We start from the raw sequence: 17012 nt of genomic DNA, 5'->3' as shown, positions 1-17012 counted from the left end.
CGATCAAGAGTAGTATATTCAAAGACTACCTGCGGAGGTGAAGCCTTGAACGACCGCCTGAAAGCTGAAAGCGCTTTTTGATTGACGAAAACATCCCGTTTTCTTCAATTCTTGGCACTGACTATCGAGCACGTCTACAGCACTTGGCAGAGCACTGTAAACTAGGCACTGAAGCCTGAGGATTCTGGAGTTGTCAAGGTCACCGGCCGTTATGACGTTAGGGTTCTAAGGCGCATGCCATAACTGACAAACTGACATATCTGTTTCCCTGGTTTTGCCTGCATCTTTTGAGTTTTTAAAACTAATCTATTTACTTTGAGATAATTGTAGATTCACAGGAAGTTGTAAGAAACAACCCAGAGAAATTACATCAACCTTTTACCTGGTTCCCCGAATGGTACTATCTCTCTAAACTATAGTACAATACCATAATTAAGATAGTAGCATTGATACAGTCAAGATACAGGACATTTATTTCCATCACCACAGGATCCTTTCTCTGCCCGGTCTCCATGATTTCTTCTGGTACCAGCATATCCAGTAATCATCAACACTGAAGCGAGAGGTCAGTGTCCAGTAGAGTCTGGCTGTTTTTCCAGGAGATGCAGAGGGAGGGCAGCTGAGTCAGCACAGGCTGGGAGAGGGAACCTGCAGACACAGACAGGCATGGTTGCTGGGCAAGAATCATGGGAAATTTCTTAGAAGTCTAAGCAAGGGAGAAGTGATGTTGGGGGCTTCCCTCTGTCCCCAAAGCCTGTCCCCAACTGTGCAGTGAGAGAGGAGCGCAAGGAGGAGGGGAGACCAGGCCATGGTGCACACATCCCCATGGTCTCCACCCTGTGCCATAGTAGGGGCGGCCCATGAAAATGGGTTTCCATCCAGTGACTGCCCAGCCCCTCCCTGAGCCCTGGTGCTGGAGCTCAGCTCACACCACACACTGAGGAGGATGGAGGTTGGCCTCACCCCTTGGGAAAGCCCTGGGAGGAAGCACCTACCGAGACAACACAAAGGTCCCTGCTCAGGGGACTCTGCCAGGCCAGAGAGGACAGAGCTGCTCAGCCTCCTTCAGTAAGCACAGGGTCCAGCCCCCAGGCCCAGGCTCCTTTGAGTGAATGGTCCTTGCTGAGCAGCTTTGTAGGGACCAAAGGGCTGTCCTGCACTGCCCCCTCCTGGTCACAGGACACACCCCTCACCAGGGCCAAAGCCCTGAGAGCACAGCTGGTTTCTGCAGCTCACCAGGTCACTGTCTCTATTCACACATCCATGGTCTGATCATCTGTTAATGGCATTCACATACATTGGAGGCAATGACTCTTGTATCACTCTCTCATAAGGCAGTGCACATGGAAGGTGGAAAAATGTAGAGAAATTGGAATTTAAAGTGTTTTAACCATGAGACAAGATGTTGCAAACATCATATCCCTTCATTTTAATGTGGTTTAGGGAGCGCATCCATGTTCAGTGTTCCATCACTTGTGCATAAAGCAATGAATTCCAAATAATCTCACATAACCTTATCTGTGTTTTAAACTCCAATTTTTAGGTAATCTATTGCCTGTACTAGTGAGAAATCAAAGAAGCACAATGAATCCTAATATTTGAGCTGTGCAGCTCCCATCACGCCATCTTGTATTAGAGTAAAGTCCAACCTGGCAGAGAAAGTCTTAGACCCTCATTTGTTGGCTTCTGTCATCCATCTCTCCCTGTTCAGAATCATCTCTTCTATGGACACACAGCTTACCAACCCCATCATCCTCTCTTCACAGGTTTTCCCACTAGGGTCCTTCATAGGATTTTGGGTTAAAAAATTGAGTATTAAAATTTCATTGATCTTGTGCTGGATCATGAGCTCTATATTTAACATCTTGTTAACAAATGTCTATCATTAGGGGCCGGCTTCATGGCCGAGTGGTTAAGTTCACGTGCTCCACTGCAGCGGCCCAGTGTTCGGATCCTGGGTGCGCACAGCTAGTTGGGCCACGTTGAGGCGACGTCTCACATCCCACAACTAGAAGGACCTGCAACTAATATATACAACTGTGTTCAGGGGGGTTTGGGAAATAAGGCAGAAAAAAAAAAGATTGGCAACAGTTGTTAGCCCAGGTGCCAATCCTTAAAAAAAAAATGTCTATCATACATGTTCTTAAGTGGAATGATATTTGACTTCTATCAAGTTCACCCACACTCTGCAGTTTATTTGCTCGTGGAGCTTGTCTCCTGTGCTCACAGTTTGTTCCCCCTTCCGCCTGCTCCCCATGGTTTTTTCCTCAGTCCCTGTAGGCCCAGCGCATCCTTCTCTTTCTCTGCGTGAAGCCGTGGAACCCAGTCCATCTCCCTGGTCACTGTCCCCAGGGTCAAGGGGGAGTTTCTCTTCTGTCCTATAGACAATGAGATCACCATTATTACTTAACCTCTACTCTTAATTCGACTCAGAACTCCAGGCTCAAGCTGTCCAGAAAGCAGAAATCATTATCTTTGCCTCAGATCTGCTCTTCAACAAGGTTTGAAATTCAGGAGAATTCAAATACTCTTTCAGCAAACACTGGCTGAGTTTGTCCTTTGTGCCACAGTTTTCTGGGCTCTGTAGATACAGCAGTGACATAAGAGGGGAAAACTATTCACATGGAAGTTAGATCCCAGCAGGAGAAAGAGGCAGTGCATAGACTCGCATAATTCCTCTGGGCATCTGGAGCCTGCTCCTGCTGGCTGAGAGCCCCTCATCTCCCTCAGGACGTGGACACTGAGATTCTCTGTGCTCTGTCCCCAGCCTCCCCTCAGCTGCACATGGCTCTGCCCCATTCCAGGTGCCACGTGCAGGAGCCCAGCCCTGCTCCCCCAGCCTTGCAGAGTCCCTCAGTGTGGCCTCATCCCACAGTTTGCCCACTGTATTCCATTCTTCACTGTGTATTTAGAGCGATATTTCAAGTGCATGTATCTGATAAAGGCACCTCCCTGCTTAAACGTTTCACGCAATTTCTCTCACTGTCAAGATTATGTAAAGCTGTTGAGTGTCACATTCAAAGTCTCTGTATATGTGACCATCTTTATTTCTGACCTCTTGGCTCACCTCTCCCCTGGAGCCTATACAAAAGCACAAGTAGGGCCCCTTTGCTAAGAGGATGCTTAACCCTGAAACCCAGTGTCACCTTCTCCTTTTGGTACTTCTGGTCCTCCTTTCCCACCGCTGTCCCCTTCCATCAGGACCAGGCTCACACATCACCTGCTGGAGATACTGACCATGCTGAGATGAGCAAATACCTGTTTTTATTATAATAATTTACTAGGAAATTTCCACACTTACATCTGATCCCATTGTGCATATTCTCTTAGATAAAATTTAAGCATAGAAATACTGAACAAAGAATGCAGTTATGATTCTTATCATCATTTTGTTTTTCTGATTAGTTTACCCTGTTTACATTCCCTAAAGAAGTGGATGTATATTGTGTTATTACTTTTTATTTAAACATTTCATATTTCCAATTTGGTTGGTGGAGTATTATCCTTGGACTGAGTCAGACATCTAGGATAAAGGGTTGTAAGAAGAGATTTTATAGCATTTGAATTCCAGAACAACTTTAATATGACGATCTGTAAAAATGTGACCCATTAGAGAGCCTGGAGGACTATTCCTCATGATCATTTAATTTAAAAACTGTGACAGACAAGGACGTCCCTGCGTGTGGGGCAGCTCATAATCTAGAACGTCCTCTGCAGGACCAAGGATGCTGCTCTCATAGCAATTCTAACAGATCGCTTCTTCTGATGTGTGACGTTTGTTTTATCTCTGTTTTAAATAGAGAAATTCTAACATAAAGTGACTTAGAATAATGATTTTTGATGATTTATTTATTTTCCTGTCTTCCATCAGGGAATGGGACTTCCCTTTGATTCCAGTTTCCTGAGAGATTGTTTCAAAATCACAAACAAGTTCTGAAATTTTATCAAATTCTTTTATGTTGAAATAGTCACTGGCTTTTCTTTAATGGATCACAAGCCTGTGGTCTGGAAATAGTGACCACTGACCACTGACTCGTCCCATATGAAAAACTCAATCTGATTTGAATCATAGTCATCAATAGAAAAGTTAAAATCATAAGAGTTCTAGAAAAAATACAGTAACATCTTCATGTCCTGGCAATAGACAAATTCTTCCTAGGTTGAACACAAAAATGACTAACCATACGAGAACAAAATACATTACCTAAAATTTTTAAATATCACTTAACAGGCAAGTGACATCAGCAAGATGATGGAATAGGCGGTCCCCCACTCGTGTCCTCACTCAGCAACCATGATTTGGTGGCCATCAATGGAGAAAAGTGCCTTTGTGGGAGCTTCTGGATCCAGGTAGGAGACTGTGAAATCCTGGCAGAACCCAAGGCTGAGGAGTGGTGTTTGAGAAGGCAGGCCCATGCTCAGGGGGTCCTGACCACAGGCCCAGATCAGTGCCATACCCCTGTGAACATGGCACATCTTTTTTTTGTCTTCTTCTTGTCACCTGCACCATTTGTCAATGGACCCAGCAGGAGTCACTCCCGTCTGTGCCTCAGTTAGCAGGCCTGACAACCGTGTCCCTGGCTGTGAGCCCTGAAGCAGCCCGTGATCCAGTTCCAGCCCCTCTTAGCCACAGTCCAGGAGCAGTCCTGCCCATCTAGGAACTGCACAAGACAAATGCTCATCAGTGCCCCTGGAGGCAGGCCTGCTGACCTCAGTCTGAATGGGAATCTTGAGGCAGCCCTGTGCCCTGGCTCCAGCCCTGTGCAGAGTGGTCTGTGGGCAGGAAATGGGCTGGGGACAGGCCCATTTAAGCCCCAGGAAGCAGGCCTTCAGACTAATACCAGCTGTGGACCCTGAAGCAGACTTCTGTCTCAGCACAGCCCTTATCAGCTGTGACCCAGGGCCAACCCTGCCCAACAAGGAAACTGTCCAGTGCCCAGGGGGGAGCCACACCCATCCATCCACTATCTTCTCTTGATTTTGGGGTAAAGCATTGCCTAGATCCTCCTTCTCACTGCACTGAGGGGTTGTCTTTCTTGAAATGCATCCATCACACTTTGGTTTCTAGGAGAGTCCTCTTGATTTCTCCTACTAGACTCTGCTTGCCTGGGAAATGACACCATCCTAACGCCTGCTTCCAGGCACAGCCTTTCAGCCCCCACAGGGGATGACTGGGATCAGGATGTGTGGACCATCCTCCTGGACCCTGCCCAGTGGGAGAGCAGGCCCCCTCATATGAGGCCTGAGGTCCCATCTGGAGCCAAGTTTCAGCCCCTTCAGCCTCCTCCTGTCTTGTTGGCCAATTTTCTTCCTCAAGAAAATAAGAAGAGAAGCCAAGTAGGCATTATCAATCTTTTTTGCATAAAATAAACCTCTGGAAGCATTTTAACATGACCCCATTACAGAATCCCGCTCCTGAAGTTCAGATTAATTAATCTGGTAGAAAGGGTCATTTTCTGGCTTTTAAAAAGTGGAAAGTTTCTAATATGGGGGCAGCATTGAGAAGGAGGGGGCTGAGTTCATCCTTCGTGTTCTGTTCCTCTAACAAGATGCTGAAATTGAACAGGCACAGGTGAAGTTTTCATCAAATGTAAGAGGAGAGTAAACTAGAGATGCGCAGGCCTGGCCTTCCTAATGATTAGACACATTTGTCAGAGCTGATCATATCTCCTGAAAATGTGAGCTTCAAATAATCCTGTCTCAACTAGATGGAGCCATCATGTTGTCTCAATTGATTGAATCACCCCACACCCGCACTTTTCCCAAGAGCCCAGCCTCAGTTCCTCTTTTTCCCAACACCATCCTTCAATACTTCCTTCCTCCAAGACATGGGGAATCTGAACTTATTCCTCTATCCCACCTGCTCCACCGGTTAGCCAGACTCACAGTCTGACATTTGTGTTGTCCACAGTTCCTACCTAGTCCCTACCTACATCCAATCCTCCTCCTCCTTCATTTTCTATGCAGCACCTGGGCCTCATAAACAAATCACATACTGTTAATCCCCTGACAACCCCTCTAATGCTCCCATCTCCACCCCACCAAGCTCACCCCTCCTTACTCTCCCAAAACAGCTTTCCTGTACAGTATATTTTGCTTGTTTGTACTCTCTCTTCCCCTAGACAGTGTCACCACTCTGAGCATGTGAACCCTTCCTATCTTGTCCACCTACTATCCTGAGCCCCTACACCCAAGTCTGACCCAAATTAGGTGTTCAGTAAATGGTGTGGATGCACATAATATGGAGAGTCAACTAGCCTGAGTCAAACAGAGCTGGACTTTGTTTCCCTGATCCTGCCCTGACTCCCTGATATGGACTGAACTGTGTCCCTCAAAATCCTAGGTTGAGACCCTAACCCTGATGTGACTGTCCCTGGAGATAAGGCATTGAAGGAGGTAATTAAGGTAAATGAGGTCATGAGGGTGGTGCCCAAACAAGTGGGACTGGTGTGTTTATAAGAAGAAGAAGAGAAACCAGGGATGAGCACACAGAGAAAGGTCCCTGTGAGGACACAGTGAGAAGGCAGCCACGCACAAGCCAAGGAGAAACCAAACTGCCGTCACCTTGATCTTGGACTTCCAGCCTGCAGAAATGTGAGAAAACACATCTGTGGTTAATCCACCCCATCTGTGGTGTTATGTTATGGCAGCCCTGGCAGACTCACACACCCCTGGTGGACTCTGTCCCCAGGGCAGCCTGCCCCAGCATCCAGGAATGTCTGCTCGATTAGAGAAAAATAGACAATGGATTGAAACCAAGGACAAGCAGTGGTGGCAGTAATTGAAAGACACAGACTCTTTTCCTCTTATGTGATGTCTTCCTTGTTAGAGATTAAGCAGCGTGTCTCCAACACTCCAAATCTTTGCTTCAGAGGTCCTATTCCTGGTGGAATGGAAGTACTTTGATTTTTGCTACACTCTTCTCTTGGACCAATCCTTACCATTCACTGGTCTCCTCACTAATGTATGAGTTGAATAGAATATTTCACATGGCTCTATCTCTACTTGTATGAGTGAACCGTTCACTTTTCTGAGTCAGGCTAACTCTGATCCAAGCTCCAGGACACAGAAGAGGAACGTAACTGGGACAGAGGCCCTGAGACCTGGGCCCTGTGAGGGGGAGAATCTCAGAAATCAGCCCTCAGTGACCTGAGGAATCACTTGTTTGGGGGAACGTGACAGAAGGGCTCTGGACTGGAGTGTGTGTCTAGACATCCATGAGCTGGGCCTCTAGGACAGGTCCTCACCTGAGAGAGGAGGCACTTGCAGGGGAGGAGCCCAGTGATGGCAGGCAATGGCCACTAGTGTGGGGTCTTGAGATGTAATCGCTCTTCTCACTCCCTCTGGGAAGAGGACATCCTCATGAGGGAGTTTTGCCCCTTTCTCCCTCTCCAGAGAGTATTGAATTTCAGCCTGGGGCCTCCCTGATTGGAGTTGGTGTCATTTCACCTGAGACTGACCCTTTGCAGAACATTAGAAAGACCAGGACACCAGAAGCAGAGTCTTATGAGACAGGTGCCCCTGACCTGTGTTCCCTGCCCAGCTCCTAGTGTGCACAGTAGTTGACCCAACATGAACTAATGACGAGGGTGGAGAGCAGATGATGCACATGCTGGGACCACTGAGGGAAACCTTCTGTCCTTTCCTCTCCTCTCCGACCCCAAATCTCCCAGTCATGTGGTGAGCCTGTGATTTGCCCCAGATCCAGCTCCAGGGACAGGCCTTTCATTTTCCAAGCCAATCAGACAATCCCCTCCCTGCTCACCATGATGGAGTCAGGGGAGACAGTGTGAGGTATCTCTTCCGGTCCCATCCTCATGAAGTCTGAGATTCCTGTTCCATGGATCAGGGAGGGCAATCTCTCTCATTCAGGAGAGTTTATTGTGTGGGTGTGATGCCTGGGACTGCAGGGACATTTTTGACCCATGTGGGATATCAGCCTAGGGACATGTGAGATCATGGACATTGGACAACTCAGATAAATCTCAGAGAAGGAGGGAAGTCCATTGAGATGACGCACTTGACAACTACAACCTTCCTGTCACCACTGAACAAGGCAGGAAGGCTTTTGTCTGTATTTCCATCACAAGGATGAGCTCAGGACCTCAACCCCCAACGTGTGTCCATAGACCATCATTCAGGAGGTACAGCTCACTCACATCTCACCCAGTCCCCGAGAACCAGCCTCCAAACCTCTTCCTAAATCCCCTTCCTTCCCTCCAAAAAACATGCGGCGTCTGACCGAGGGAGAAGTGGGCTGGGTGGAGGCCCTGAGGCTCTGGGACCCTGGCATGGAGGTCACTGGACATGGGTCACAGACTCAGGTGGTGGCTGTTTTCCTAGCTGCCATCACCCCATGGAACCTCCAGCGACTGGCCCACAGCGCCTCCTGCTGCCCCAGCCCTTATTCCTCTCGGCCTGACATGAGGGGTTAGGAGCCCTTCAGACAGAGATGCCCTGCCTCCACCCCTGGCTCAGCTTCTGCCTCTCACTCCCCACAGGAAGGGGCCACACCCAGGCCTTGCTCAGGCTGCAGCCTCTTGGTCACATTCAGCTCAGAATTCACTGCTGTGGCCTTCTCGCTGAGGACCATCCACATCTGTCTCCACTGTCCCCATACTGATTCCACTGCTGGGCTGAGGTGGGGTGTCATAACCCATCCCCAGCGCAGGGAATAAAAACACAAAGGCACCACAGATCTGACCCTGTGCACTCACAGTTTGGGACCCAAGAAATTTGGTCTCTGTCTCTCTTTCACTCTGTTTTCTCTCCAGCCTCTCCTTCCTGTCAAGCTGAGCCTCAGTCCTCGCTCCCTATGGGCAGAGGCTCCAGAACGACATAAGCAAGGAAGTGCTGAAGGGAGGACGTCATTGTCCCCACAGTGGGTGCTGCTCCAGTGCGGCCCCTCAGATATCAGAGGGAGGGATGGGTTAGCAGCAAATGCCAGTTAGTGGGCAGCACACGGGGTCACTGTGCCTGGTCCATGTCAGGCTCTGCAGTGGTGGCATGTCACGTGCACCGTGACCTCTGCTTACGCTAACCCACACTTTCTCAAGGGGAAACACGTATGAATAAGTCACAACATAAATAATAAAGGTGCCCATGTAACCTGTCTACTCACTGCTGACATTTTTACTCTGTTTTCATGTAAGGAAACATTCCACCATTTGTTCAATTTTTTATTTTATTACGTGCTGAAATTTGTAATTGTTTTTCTACAGATATGGTCAAATTTTTAATTTTTTATACTGGAAACAGAATCATATACATTTTGAACTACATTTTAGATTACATACTTTTAACATGAGATACTATGTTTATTCATTGTGACTCAGATAATTTTTTCATTCATCCTAATTAATTTTCAGTACAATCTCTAGACTTCTAGGTACATACTTACAGCTTTCATAATTAAAATCTAATTCTTCATATTTAAATGTTTTCTCTTTTTTTCTATTCTTGACTTGACACAAATCTCAGGGTAAACCTTTCAGAAGAGCTGTGTCGGCAGTCATCACGTGCGGTCCAAGACCGAAATGGAACAATTCTAGTCTTCTCTGTTCTGGGATAATGCTTTTCTCTGGTTTAAAGATACACCATCCTTAAGCCATTGAGGAAGTAGTCCTTATTGCTTTATTTCTACATTTATTTTTACAAAGGCAGGCATGGAGATGAATTTAATTGTCATCTTCTTAAGCGTTTATTGAAAACGTCATCTGTGTTTTTCTACTTAAACCTTTGCAATGAGAAAGGAGCCAAAAAAGGATGGTTTTGAAACAAATCCACTCATTTCACTCTCACGATTGAGTCCCACTTCTGTCTCTCTTGGCTTATGGTAAACCTTTACATCCACTAATTCTGTGTTCGATTTCCAACACCAGCTGTGGAGTCTTCTTTTCCATTTCCAGAATCTTCCAGGGAACTGACAGACCTAAGGCCTGTGCCTTCATTGAGTGATAAATGATGAATAGTGGTCTCTTCTTTGCCTTGATAAACTCTCACCGATTTCTCCTGATCTGGCTAGAGAAACACACGTTTGCAGTCTTGACACAGTCCTGAGGTCAGGGACACAACGTCCCGAGGATGTGGACACACAGGCGTCAAGGTACCCTCTTTCCCTCCGCCCAAGTGGGTCCTGTGACTCTCGGAGCAGCCTTGTCCCTGGGTTCCTGTTCATGCAGGAAGGTCAGTCCTCACAAGGGAGCCTGGGGTCTGAGGGCAGGGAGCCCCCAGGGAGCAAGATGCACAGAGCTGAGGGTCAGGCCCAGGGGATCAGGATGGAAGTGACTGCTCCTGGCCTCAAGAGGACAGGAAGAGGGCCACCATCCTGGGATTGGGTAAAACAGGAAAATAGAGGCATATTTTGGGTTTCTGACAAAGATCTGGGATTGGATTACATGGGTTCCTTGTGGTCAGATACTGGCAGGTTCTTAACTCGGCTGGACACATTGGCATCACCCTTCTGTTGACTCTTCCATCAATTATCTAGAGAGAATTTGTGCCCTGAAAAGAAAGCTTCTGTCTGTGCAGCAGTGATGAGGGTGAGAACAGGCTGTCAGGAATGGCGCAGCCATCCTCAGAGCCGCAGCTCCCACAAAGTCTCCAGACATTCAGGGATGGCAGCAGATGAACGGCAGAGTCACCCGGATGTAGACTCAGATGAGGAAGTGACCAGAGAGTGACGGGCTCACAGGGGGAGGGGGAGGGGCTGCATCGTGATTCCTCACAGATCTGGACACTGTGTCAAGATCATCTCATGTCTGGTCCCAGTGGCCAACCCCGTCCTAGGACAGGATCTAAGAGACCCTCAGGAAGCCCTCCTGCCAGACCTGAAGCCAGAGGGTCTGTCTCAGATGCTGTGAGAAAAGAACACCTGGGTCCACGTTTCTAGGGCTTCTGCCTGGATGCTGTTGTTGCCAGGCCACACTGATCATCTCAAGGTGCTGCTTTCTCTGCTGTGGATGATCCTGTTCCTGAGACCTGACCCGACACCACAGATGGATGTGTGAGCACAGCTTGGAAGCAGGAGCCTGAAACACATAAAAGATGGAGAAGGGGAGGTTTGGGGTCCCTGCTCATGTTGTCCACAGCCTGACTCACTTAAGGATTCACAGCAGACGTTTGGGATTGCCAGAGAGGATGATAAGTGAGGGGGAAATTGCAAAGATAACGAAGTCACCCAGTATGGGAGCCACAAAACCTGAGCGTTGACTGAGAAGAAAGCTCTGGCTGTGGAGACTGTAAGGGGAGGAGCTCCCAACTCGTGTTTCATGTCTTCACTGATCAGGTGAGGAGACACTCTGCAAATTTAATAATAATGCTACAAAGTCAGCCCCTCGTTAGCACTGAAGGGGGGTTGACTCTTGCTGCCCAAGGAGTGTGACTCTCGGTCCCCAGCCCTCCCACACTGGAAGAGCACTTTGGCATCTGGGTTGTGCTGGTTAGTGATGATAAGCTTCATCCTCGACTTGGAAACCAGAGCTGTTGGCCGAGGGCCATGTGGAGACCGAGAAGAGAACTGAGGTTGTGAGAGTGTGGCTGTTCCGATGGGTCTGGAGCTTTAACTGGATATCCCAGGGGCTGATGTGTCAAAACCACTCCATTCTATCCAGCGCTTTTTTCTGGGGCAGCAGATCTTGGCTTTCCATCCGGGAATCCCAGTTCCCGCAGGAGGCCGGCTCAGCAGGGAGAGAAGCAGAGTCCTGTGCGCACAGGACAGGTCCACGCTGCAGGGAGCAGGGCAGCCCTGGGCAGTGTGCCTACACGTGTGTCAGGGAGCCATTAAAGGTGTGGTGTTCAAGGTCAGTGAGGAACAGGGGGACCCAAGGCATGGTGAGGACAACCTGAACCCTGCCCCTTAAGGCCCCAAAGCTAAGGCACAGCTACCTCACATCTCTCATCCTCCTCCACACCCAGAGGGAAGGGAGGGGCCTGTGGAGGTTCATGTTACTTGTCAGCTTACGTATGCCATGATATTCGGTCAGGACCCAGATATTTGGTGGTACATTACTCTAAGAGTTTCTGTGAATGCATGTTTTCAATGAGATTAATAATTAAATCAGTAAACATTGATTGAAATTGATTACTATCCATAATGTGGGTGGGCCTCATCCAATCAGTTGAAGGACTTGATAGAGAGAAGACTGACCTCCCCTAGGAAGAGGGAATTCCGCCAGCTGACTGCCTTCAGAACCCAACTGTAACTTCTACTCTTTCTTCCCTGGGTCTCTAGCCTGCCAGCCTTCTGCACATTTTGGACTTGCCAGTCTCTATAATCATGTGAAACAATTTCTTAAAATAAATTTCCATAGATAGATACACACATACATACACACATAGGTAGATGGATAGACGATAGTCAGATACATACATAGATACATGGATAAAGAGAGAGAGAGACACATCCTACTGATTCTGTGCTCAGGAGAACCATAAGTCATACACAGCCCTTCATCCAAATCTCTGCCTGCTCTTCGCTCGTTCTGGCCCTTTGCAGGATCCTGTCCTGTGGAACAATCTGTGATACGCGGTGGCACAAGGGCAGCCTGTGCTCTGGGCCCTACACAGACCTCAGGAGGTCGTGGTCACAGGGAAGCAGAGGTCCAGGAATATTCCTGGATGGTTGTGCACTGTACACAACCCCACGAGACCAGGCTGTCGGCGCCCCATTTGTTGAAGGACGGATTCACACTCTTTCTGTGACAGGCCAGGCAGCTATCACCAGTAATCCATGATTTTGTGAGAATGGCCTTTGGGTTTCCTGTCCAGGATTCATGGATGCAGGTTCCACTTCTGAGCCTTGGAAATGATGTCAGGGACCCTGGGAGCACCTTCTTCTTTAGAGCCACTGGGTCACAATCCTCATGCACAGGTGACAGATCAGAAGGTGCTCCTTGTGGTGAGGCGACAACAGGAAACCCATCACCCCCGGCGCACATGGTGGGTGCCAGCATGGGCTCAGGGCCCAGTGGCATCCAGCCCTGGCCTGCTGCACCCACCCTCTGCCCGTCAGCCCTCAAAGCAGGTTCCCCACCTGGCCTCTGACTCTTCTGGGACTAACGCTGCTCTCCTTGCCTCACCTTGATCATCGAAAACAACCTCTCTGTTCCTGGAGTTCAAAGATGATGCTCCACCCCTCCCTTCCCAGATGGATCGGCTCCCCAGGGAGAGAAGGAGCATCCCAGGGCTGTGTGCCATTTATGTCTGCTCTTAGCTTTTTCTTTCTTTGCTGAGATCATCTCCCTCATGGTTCATCGTGATTACATTTTACCTGAAGACCTTGCAGCGAGTCTTTGGATCATTTCGGGAAGAACTGTTATCTTAGTGACAGTCAGTTTTTTGACCCAGAAACTAGGAATATCTATTCATTCATTTATTTTTTAAATTTCTCTTGAAAGGTTTTGTAATTTTCAGTATACAAGATTTGCAATTTTTCTCAGATAGATCCACGTTTCATTAAATATTAGTAATGTTGTATGTTACTGTTTTTCTTTTAAAAATTGAAGGTTCATTACTGCTATATAGAATACAATTAATTTCTGCATCTTGGCATTTTATCACAAAATCCAAACTGAAACAGTCAGACCGGAAGCATATCGCAGTCACTCGACCCTGCGCTGGGCATGGGCAGACTCGATCTCTTTTGGCCTCCTCAAATGTCTCCACTGAGAGAATCTTCTCTCTCAACAAGCAATTTTTGTCTATGCAAACATGAGTTGGATAAGAATATATTAGCAATGATATTCTTCATGATATGAAGAAAAGGGTATGACTTTGTCAACTGTTCTGGTTCTAGGAAAATCAGGTCTTGTCTAAGATGTGACAGCAGAAGCCATCTCCTGAGCCACCAGAGGGGCGAGCGCACCAGGCCAGGAGAGTGGGGGCGGTGCGGTTTGTGTCTCACGTCCTCGGGGGTCTAGAGCACATGTGAGCATTAGTGATGCCGGGCCATGTGTTACAGTAATAGTGAACCTCGTCCTCAGGTCGCAGCCCGGGGACAAGCAGAACACCAGAGTTAGTTGTGTCATCTTTGGATCCAGAGATGTGGCTGGGGATCCTGGGCCCTGATGCTCATTTGAGTCTGTGTGGCAGAGCAAGAGATACCTGGGGGCTCCCTGGCTTTGGCTGGTCCAGAATATCCTGTATCCACCAACACTGATGTCACTGCTGGCAGTGCAGGTGAGTCTGGCATATGCTCCAGGTGATGCAGAGGCAAGGTGGCTGAGTCAGCACTGGCCGGGAGAGGGAACCTGCAGACACAGACACCCGTGGATGATGAGGCAGAGACTAAGGTTAAGCAGCTAGAGGGTCTCAGCCACAGGGGGCTGACACAGGCTCAGGAGCTGACTCTGGACACTGCAGACTGTCCCTACCTGTGCAGGGAGAGAGAGGCATGAGGAGGAGAGGAGTCCCGACCGTGGTGCCCACAGCCTGCTGGGGCCCCAGATCAGGGCTGGGTGGCCCCCAAATCTTTGATCTTCTCCATTGACCTGAAAGAGAAGGGGCTGCTCACACAAAATTATTCCCCCTAATGATGATCCCACTTTTATCCTGAGAACCAGCTGAGTCTGAGCTTGATTCCTTAGATGGAGGAGCTGATGGGTGAGTTCAGAGTTTGCCCCATCAGAGGGACCAGGGAGGAAGCAGCTGAGGGACCTTACTCAGACCTGTGAGCAGAGAGGACACAGCTACTGAGACCCCTCAGCAAACACAAGCACCAATGTCCCAGCCCTGGAGGATTTGAGGGATTACCCAGCAGGGGGCACCCAAGGTGCAACCTTGGGGAAGACCCACAGCGCCCCCTGCTGCTCACTGTTCTAACTTCAGTCTCAGGTTGGAAATAATGTCAGGGACACTGGCTTGACAGCCTGGTCACTGTGGGTCCACAAACATCCATGCGCCACAGCCCGTGCTCTGCCCCCACGTAAGTGATATTGATAAACAACCTGTTTAACTGTGGGCTTCCTGGACTGCTAGGAGGAAGAGATGTGGAAATCTGACCACAGGACAGTGAGACTGAGTCTGCAGTGAGTGAGGAGGCAGAGGGCTCTGGGAGCAAAGACCCGAGCAGCTCCTTCCACAGGGCCACATGAAGGAGCCACTGGAGCCCTGGGTCTGAATGGAGACCGGGGTTCTGCTGGTGGACAAACAAAGCAATAACTGTTCCTAGGAAATGTGCTTGATTCTTGGAAGATCGGCAGTGTTTGCAAATACTCAGGGACATTAAGTAGACTAGGTTGGTGGTTGGGTGGCAAACCATACAGGGGACCTTTGCAGTGGTCTACGGCACTGAAGCTGTGGCTCTGAGGAGAGCTGGAGCCCGATTCGAAAGAAATTTTTCTTTCACCAAGAAGGGATTGAGATGTATTTATGACAGCTTTAGTGAGGTTTAATTTTCAAATAATCAATTGCCATTTTAAAGTGTGTAATTTGGCAAGCTCTCATGAATATATGAACACACTGGTGAATCCATCACCACCGTCAAGGCAATGACTGTATCTGTCATTATGTTGACATCACCAGTTTGAAACCACTCCATCCCGCCATCCCCTCCCCAATCCCTAGGTGATTGCTGATCTGCTTTTGTCTGTATAAATTAATGTCCATTGTGTAGAATTTTATATAATTCAAATCTTTGTTCTGGTTTCCCAGCTTTACTTGTCTGGCTTCCTTCATTGAGCATATGTATTTTGACACCCATCCCTGTTTTCACAGTTATCCACAGGCCATTCCTGGGTGCACAGTATGGACGGGCCGCAGTCTGCTTCTCCATCCGCCTGTTCATGAGCGATTGGGTCTTTTACACTTTGGGCTATTTATACATAAAGCCGTTATTTATGTTAGAAGTAAATTTATTTCTTTGCATTTATTTAATATGTGAATTTCATATATTAAGTAGTTAAAATAAAATTTAATATGTAACTTTATGTTATAAATGAATAAACCTGCTGAGTATTTGTGTACAAGTCTTTGAATGAGTATGCACTTTACTTTTTCCTGGGTAAACAGAGCAGCTGGGTCTTAAGAAGCTATATATTTAACCCTTTTAGAAACTGCTCAACTGTTTTCCTAACTAGTTTGTCGATTCCGTGCTCCCACCAGCCGTGTGAGAGTAGCTTTGCCACCTCCTCTCAGTATTGTACTTTTGTCCCTTCTCATGTAGGTTTAGTGGCATATAATTTTCATTTTAATTTGCATTTCCATAATATATAATGATGTTGAAAAATTTTTCATGAGCTTATTTGCTATCATGTATCATCTTTGGTGCAGTGTCTGTTGAAATATCTTTCCTAATTTTAAATTGAACTCTCCTGTAATTATTGAATGGAAAGAACTCTGCAACATATTATCCACACAAGTCCTTTATTAGGTAAGTGATTTGCATGCATATTCTCCCAGTCGATGGCTGTCTTGTCCTTCTATTAGCAGTGACTTTCAAAGTGCAGGGTATTTCATTTTTGATGATTCCAAATTATCAATTTGTTTTTTTGGTTTTTCTGTTTTTGGTTGGAGCTTCTGGTGTTGCAACTAAAAGGTCTTTTCCAGCGTGAGCATTCTTACATATTTCCCTTTATGACATTGTTTTCTTTCTTTCTTTTTTGTTTTGCTTAAATATATAAAACTGGAAAAGCTGAGTCAAACTAAATGTTTAGATTTCAATTTATCAGAAATTGGCAAAAGTTTTCAAAGCATCTCACATTCCAAATGAGTAATATAGGTGAGTTCCTCTGGCCCCACATCCCTGTCAACATTTGGTTTGTTAGACTTTCTCATTCCATCAGTTTCTGTAGGTGCATAGTTTCTTTTTCTTTTCGTTTTTTTTTTTTTTTGAGGAAAATTGACCCTGAGCTAACATCTGCTGCCAATCCTCCTCTTGTTGCTGAGGAAGACTGGCCCTGAGCTAAGACCCGTGCCCATCTTCTGCTACTTTATCTGTGGGACCCCTGCCACAGCATGGCTTGCTGAGAGGTGCCATGTCCACACCCAGGATCCAAATCAGCGAACCCAGGGAC

The 17012-nt window shown here is 47.5% G+C and overlaps 1 protein-coding gene and 1 long non-coding RNA gene across 3 annotated transcripts in view; one reads left to right on the top strand and one right to left on the bottom strand.

Annotated features, from left to right (window-relative positions):
* LOC138921115 (rho GTPase-activating protein 20-like) overlaps nt 1-229 on the bottom strand; it is a 49187-nt gene extending 48958 nt beyond the window's left edge. For both annotated transcript variants that reach the window (XM_070253496.1, XM_070253495.1), the window contains exon 1: nt 30-229. In XM_070253496.1, the coding sequence (XP_070109597.1) occupies nt 30-94 (65 nt within the window). In that variant the 5' untranslated portion in view covers nt 95-229. The remainder of the gene's footprint in view (nt 1-29) is intronic.
* Nucleotides 221-15965, top strand: LOC111774580 (uncharacterized). Its single transcript, XR_002809579.2, has 5 exons — nt 221-397; nt 490-565; nt 4232-4350; nt 13983-14178; nt 15715-15965. It is a non-coding gene; the product is annotated as an uncharacterized lncRNA (long non-coding RNA).
* The last annotated feature ends 1047 nt before the right edge of the window (nt 15966-17012 follow it).

This window comes from Equus caballus, chromosome 27 (genome assembly GCF_041296265.1).
Source record: "Equus caballus isolate H_3958 breed thoroughbred chromosome 27, TB-T2T, whole genome shotgun sequence".
NCBI classification, from domain to species: Eukaryota; Metazoa; Chordata; class Mammalia; order Perissodactyla; family Equidae; genus Equus; species Equus caballus.
Note: the sequence above shows the minus strand (reverse complement) of the source record. Positions and strands in the feature narration are given on the sequence as shown.